The sequence below is a fragment of the Podarcis liolepis genome, assembly GCF_965112155.1.
Source record: "Podarcis liolepis genome assembly, chromosome: 7".
NCBI lineage: Eukaryota > Metazoa > Chordata > Lepidosauria > Squamata > Lacertidae > Podarcis > Podarcis liolepis.
In genome coordinates this window covers 3528478-3535376 of record NC_139561.1, presented here as the reverse complement: position 1 = coordinate 3535376, position 6899 = coordinate 3528478, and the positions used below count along the sequence as shown (strand labels likewise).

Sequence of the window (6899 nt, the reverse complement as noted above, 5' to 3'; positions counted from 1 at the left end):
GAGGGCCACAAATAACTATAAATCCACACCTGCACTTACCTAGGAGGTAGCACAACTGAATTCAATGGGACTTACTTCTGAGTAGACATAACGAGGATGGGAGCCACATATGGCTTTGTGATGGGCCATTTAGTCACTACATTAACTTTGCCTATTATTATTATTATTATTATTATTATTATTATTCCCCACCCATCTGGCTGGGTTGCCCCAGCTACTCTGGGCTGCTCCCAACACACACAAAAACAGAATAAAATGTCAAACATTAATAATAACCATCTGATCCAATACAAAAAAGTCACAATAACTTTAAAATAAACAACATATCAAATTAAGCAATATTTAATAATCCATTGCCTGGTGTGCTCTGGTCCAATGGGGTCACGAAGAGACGTACACGACTAAACAACAACAACAACAACAATCCATCAGTCTCTAAAAAGCTGCTGATAGCTGAGATAGGCATGTCCATCACTTTCATTATGATATGTACCAAATTCTGCAAGTAGTGATATCAAGCAAAGACAACAGATACACACCAAAATGCATATATGACTGATTTATTCAGATTCTCTTACATGAAAGGAATTTGTAAAGCTCAGAAACAGGGTTTGGAGGGGTCATCCAGTTTAGAGAACTCATATTCACATGTGTTTGGATTTAACACTGCTTTACATCCCGGAACATCAACAGTACCTCCGTATCTAAAAAGAAGAAGAACAATGTGTAAACTAAGGTTTCCCTGAGCTTATGGAGATCTTGTAGAGAAGCGCTCCTTTCTCCTGCTCACTTAGGACATGCCAAGAATGATTGGCACTACCTGGCAGAAGAGCAGTTTTGCAAGATGTTTGCTCGATCCAGGGAAAACCAATCCCTTGGAAAACATTTGCCCTGAGGCCAAATTCACCTGGGGAACCTAAGCTGAATGCACAAAGGACATGTCTTGCACAATATGCCATTGCTGTTGGCTTTTTGCAGTATGGTAGCGCTGCAGAGAGCTTGCTGGGGAGACCATGCATTAAAAAGAAAGGACTCAAAAATAACTTAAAGAAGGTTTTAATAAGAAAAACAAAAACTCCATTTACACTAAATACATCAACAAACCAGACCCAACCACCAACCCATCCCCCAGGGTAATAGGAGAACTAGGTGCTGCTCCTTATATACTACACCCAGATGCTGACACACCTTAATCAAATACAACTCAGCAGCACCTGCTATGTTTTACAGCTGTAAAGCTGGGTTTCGTTATCTTGCTCTGGCCCTTGCTCTGGCCCCTTAAAGACATACACATGGAGTGGAACAATGATGAACCTTTACATTTAAAGAAACCATTCAACAATTGCATGTTGCTGTACGATGACCCTCCACCCCCCACTATGTTTGTGGTGGTTGAGGGCAGCACCCATGCACAAAAAAGGGTGTAGCAAAATGTTGTTGCGAAACCAAGAGGCCAGCCAGGAGGGAGACAGAAGGAGACAGGAAGGTGCAGGAAAGAGGAGGGGTCCTCTTCCATTGGGCGCATTGGGGTCCCTCTCCCCAGCACCAACTCCTAGGTGGTCTCCGGATGAGAGGATCTGGGACTCAGGGAGATCCCAAAGTCCAAGCTTCCACACAGTGAATGCCTGGTCATTGGATGATTGGAAAGGCACTCTGGACATGCTCAATTTTATGCAACATATCTTCAGATATAAAGATTAATTGGGACACTCGTCTTCAGCTAATTCCATCCATGAATGTTTATTGAGCAGAAGATCTTCCAGAGAGAACGGGGCAAAATAATTTGAAAGAGATTAATAGACCCAGTGCTATTCTGGGTAATTGGCCTACCTGGAACAGCACTGCATTCCACTTTCACTACATGTGCATTCCATGCAATCCGCTGTATTCCAGTTGGAGCCGAATGGATGCTTGCTGCCATCATATGGATCGGTACACTCAGTGGGCAGTACTGGCTGACCTAGGGAGAGAAATCCTATACATTTAACATCAATGCAATCAGAAACTGCTGCTCACCACAATGCAGAGACTGCGCAAGAGAAGCACAGTGACTGAAAATTTTCCACTTGTCCAACTCCTGGGCATCTGTCTTGCTTATACTGCGGCCATGCAGTCTCCTGCTTGCATCTGCAGACGGTGGTTCCAAGCTTAAAACAGAGTGGGAGTGAAAGGGGTGCCGTGTGGATGGGGAATCTGGCCGTTTCAGTTTCTATCAGTTATTATTATTACTATTTATATACCACTCTCAGGGCAGTTCACAACCTAAAAAACACAAAATACACAATAAAAGTAAGAGCTTAAGCAGGGATTCATCAATGAGAAGATGAGACGGGAGCAGCGTCAGGTCATTTTAGACTCTGAGCAGCATCACAACATCCGGAGAAGTGTAGATTTTGAAGGTAGCTGCACTTTGGTCTGTGTTCTGGTTCTGCAAGAGCAGATTTGGTAGGTGTATGCTAAAATATGAATGGGGTGCATTTCCCCCTCATCTCTAGTCAGGAACACATTTTCCAAACATTAAATAATTATTTGGCCATGAATAGGTTACATATCAACATTACGTTGCTGTTTACTTACCATCTTTAATCTCTGCTTTGTGCTCGCTGAACGTGCAGAATCCCTGACACAAGGCAAGTGTGAAAGACAAGGCAGTCAGGCTCAAGAGGATTTTCTGCAAAAGAGACACACACATCGTTCAACATGATGCTATCATATATTTATATGTAGAACCTCTCGTTCTGTTAAAAAATGGATTCTATGTGACTAAATTTTAGTCAGAGTAGAGCCACTGAAATTAATGTGCCAAAGTTAGTCTTGTCCATCAATTTCAATGGATCTACTCTGAGTATGATAAGCCTGGAGTCTGAGAAAGCCTCAGCAACTGAGATACTCAATCCTCATAATTCTGAATGCCTTTGCACATCCCCTTTCCACACCACAAATCTCCCTTTCCATCATTTAAACATAATCTAGATCAAAGAAAAAGTTGTGTGCCAACTGTCTCCAAAGCATTCCACTTACCATCTTGGTTTTTCAATGAGTTGCTGGCAAACCCTTACTGGGAGGTGCAGGAAAGAGCTCTGGTGTCCCTCCTGTAAGTCTGTGGAGAATCCCATGCCCCCTTTTATACAAATGGGAAGGAGGAGGGGCAGAATGAGAGGGATGGAGGTCCTAACGGGGGAAGGAAATGCTTGCATCAGAAGGAAATATTTGCTTCTGCTGACAAAAATGTTTACAAGAACAGCTAGAAGAGTTCTACGTCTTCCAGAGATATTCATTGATAAGTGCAGATCAGAACCAGAACCCGGAACAGGAAAATCACGTTAAATGTTATTAGACCAGGATAGTGTTGAGTTCTGCAAGAGATATGGCTCTAGATATTTGTCTTTACAGCCTCACCTCAAGAAGGATACTGTCAAAAAAGGCCAGCAAAATGAACAAGGGGGTGGAGCAACTCCCCCAAGGAAAGATTGCAGCATCTGGGATTTCTTACCCTAGAGAAAAGGCAAGTAAGAGGTGACATGATACAGGCATATGAAATTAGGAGAGGGCTTTCATCCACTACCAGTCACTGTTCTGCCTCCGCAGTCAGTCATCTGCCAAAGTTGTGACATTTGCTCTGAGACAAGCAAAAGCCCATTTATCTGCAGGAAAAATTCCTCCTTGGCTGTGAGAAATATATATAGGTTGTCTTTTCAGATTGCTTTCACAAAATAAAACATGCTTTTTAAATTTATTATGGAGGTCACAAGGCTAAAGGACTATAGCAGCTAGGGCATAGGTTGCTATTGCTATTTCAAAATAGCTGTGGCTAAACATTCTATAGGGCGTTGTTTCTTTAGAAATCACAAGGTTAGGGACTGTAGTAAGAAAAACAAGTTGTTGCATGTTTCTGAAGAAATTGGGTATCTTTAGCAACCTTATGGCCAGGGGGTTCTAGCAAGAAAAGGAGATCTTGCCATGCTTCAATCATAAGGCATCTTTAGCAACCTTGCGGTCAGGGGCTTTTTAGCAAGAAGGGAGAGGCATCAATGGCCACGCAGGAGGAAAACATGGACCCCCAAGTCCAGACTACGGCTGCGCCGAGGCAGAAAACACCACTTCCCTGGAGCCCCAGGGAAGTGAATTCCTCAGCAATAATTTGGGAGATGTACGTGGGTAGCACTGTGGTGTAAACCAGTGAGACTTGGGCTTGCCGATTGGAAGGTCATTGGTTCGAATCCCCGCGACAGGGTGAGCTCCCGTTGCTCTGTCCCTGCTCCTGCCCACATAGCAGTTCGAAAGCACATCAATGTGCAAGTAAGATAAATAGGTATCGCTCCAGTGGGAAGGTAAACGGTCTTTCCCTGCGCTGCTCTTGTTTCACCAGAAGTGGCTTTGTCATGCTGGCCACATGACCCGGAAAAACTGTTTGTGGACAAACGTCAGCTCCCTCGGCAAATAAAGCCAGAGTCGTTCGCGACTGGACTTAACTGTCAGGGGTCCTTTACCTTTTGACAAGTAGTATCAATTCATCTCAGCGAGCTACACTTCCAGAGTAGTTTAACCATCAATCTCCCTTCCCAGGCAAGTCTGGAGAAGAGACTAGGGCACCCCTCAGCACCCTTCACATCCTTCCCAAGATGATTAGGGGGACACCATGACTGTGAAAGTGACCTCCGAGTGCTTTCAATGGATGCTGCTCATGTGGCCTTAATCTCAGCTGACCCAAGTGACTTGTGGGCCTCAGGTGCCTTACCTGCGTTTTCTTGGGAGAATGGGGGTAGGTTTTGGTCACAGTGGAATATTCCGTATTTTTCGCTCTATATGATGCACCAGACCATAAGACGGGCCTAGTTTTTGTAGGAGGAAAACAAGAAAAAAAATATTCTGAATCTCAGAAGCCAGAACAGCAAGAGGGATCGCTGCACAGTGAAAGCAGCAATCCCTCTTGCTATTCTGGCTTCTGGGATAGCTGCGCAGCCTGCATTCGCTCCATAAGATGCACACACATTTCCTCTTACTTTTTAGGAGGGAAAAAGTGAGTCTTATAGAGCAAAAAATAGCATACTTATTTTTATCTGTGATAATAAATATTCAGTAAAAGATAAGAGACACACACAGATAACTGATTTATTTAGATTCCCATATGTGAAAGGACAGGGATGTGTGTTGAAAGCTTAGAAACATGCCTTGGAGGGGCCTTGGATTTCAATGTACTTATATTCCCATGTTTTTTAGTCTAACTCCCCTTTGCATCCATCAGCACCTGCAGAATCACCGTATCTAAGAAGGAGCTGAACATGCAGGCCAAGCTTGATCTAAAGTCGCCAAGGTGTTTTTCTTCCACAGCCTTCATCTATCTTGGAAATGCTTTGCTGGATCCCGGGGAAACGAAGGTTTGGGAAATCATACCTGGGCTTGTCCTGAGGCAAATTTGCTTGGGGAATCTCGGGCTGGACGTGCACCAGGCCCAGCTGTGCAAAAATGTGTTTCATTCTACACAACATTTCAAACACACACACTGCACGAAATGTGCTTGGCTGCACATTAGAAGAAACCAGTCTTGATTAGGGATTGGGGGGGGGGGTTCCACTTAAGTTCATACTGAAAGCCAAATTTATCAAATTTGCACTTTCCAAAATAATATGAGAACCAAAACAGAGGCATCTCTGGAAATTCAGTTATCCAAATTTTGTGATGCGGTTCACCAACTAACCATTGTTTACCAAAATACATGAAGTGGGTAAAAATGTGCTTTCATCCTTTCTCTGCCTCTTGGCTGCCACCGTGGGAGGGATCTGATCCCCCAAAGCATGATACTACCTGGACCCTACAATCATCTTCTGAGGCCCTTCTTCATGTGCCTCCTTCATGTGCATGGTCTTCCCGCTGAAGGGGTACCTATTTATCTACTTGCACTTTGACGTGCTTTTGAAGTGCTAGGTTGGCAGGAGCAGGGACTGAGCAATGGGAGCTCACCCCGTCGCGGGGATTCGAACCACTGACCGTCTGATTGGCAAGTCCTAGGCTCTGTGGTTTAATGCACAGCGCCACCCGCGTCCCTCCCAACATCCTAGTAGGGCCCAATTTCTAATGGTGCAGTTAGAGTAATTGCACCTGAACCTATGCTAGCCTGGGCCTGTAGGATGAGCTTTCTTTTTAACAAAAGGAAGTCTCTAGCCCTTCTAGAAACAAAATATTTTGACAAATAATGTGCAGGCAACCATCTAAGCTGAGGGCTGATAAGCCAACGCAAAGCGAGGGCTGAGTCTAAGGCTTCTTCTGGTTCTGCAGCCCAGAGCACCCACTTCCAGCTACAACTGGCTCTGCTGTTCCTTCCTCCACTCCTTTCTGGAGGGAAGCCCTTGCCTTGGCAGATGCTGTGGGACTAAAGCAGAGAGGGACTTTGGGGGTGCTGTTAGGGGTACGGGAAGTGCTGTTCACCACCTCTGCTTTGGCTGCCCATGAAAGGGCCTTTGAAAAAGCATGAGAGTTAGAAAGTGTCACACCCACCAGCCTTCCCTTTACTTTGCCACCCATGGAAGGGCTTATGGAAAATGTGGAGGGAGACATTTTCTCGTCTGGGAGGGGGGAGTCTTTTTGAAAAGGAGGGAGCAGACATGTCGGGGTCTGATTCCCTCCTCCTTGCTTTGCCAGGCAGCTGCTCTGGCCATGGAGGAGTGGGCTTTTGTTTTTTGCTTGAAAGTGTGTGTATATGTAGTGCTGGAGGAAGAAGGGCAGAATCCACCCACTTGCCAGTTTTGCTTTGCTGCCTGCCAGCCACATGGAGCTGCAGGCAGGCAGCCCCTTTTTTTATTTAAAAAGTGTGTGTTGAGATGTGGAGCAGTGCAAGAATTGTTTGTTGCTTGTGTTGCTCCTTCAGGGACTTTTTGAAAATGCAGGGGTGGGTTGGAGGA

General features: G+C 44.9%; 1 protein-coding gene across 1 annotated transcript; it reads right to left on the bottom strand.

The window, feature by feature from the left end:
* Positions 1-544: 544 nt before the first annotated feature.
* On the bottom strand, positions 545-3538 carry LOC310711969 (small serum protein 2-like). The gene is made up of 4 exons (XM_083514502.1): positions 3494-3538; positions 2578-2671; positions 1831-1960; positions 545-704 (listed from the first exon to the last, which is right to left on the bottom strand). The coding sequence occupies exons 1-4, from the start codon at positions 3521-3523 to the stop codon at positions 599-601; spliced, it is 360 nt and encodes a 119-aa protein (XP_083370628.1). The 5' UTR covers positions 3524-3538; the 3' UTR covers positions 545-598.
* Positions 3539-6899: the final 3361 nt, after the last annotated feature.

Coding starts and splice junctions, on each gene's coding strand:
- LOC310711969 (XM_083514502.1), bottom strand. CDS start 3,523: ATGTCACCTCTTACTTGCCTTTTCTCTAGG. Junction 2,672..3,493: donor TTACTTGCCTTTTCTCTAGG/GTAAGAAATCCC, acceptor TCTCTTTTGCAG/AAAATCCTCTTGAGCCTGAC. Junction 705..1,830: donor GGAATGCAGTGCTGTTCCAG/GTAGGCCAATTA, acceptor TCTTCTTTTTAG/ATACGGAGGTACTGTTGATG.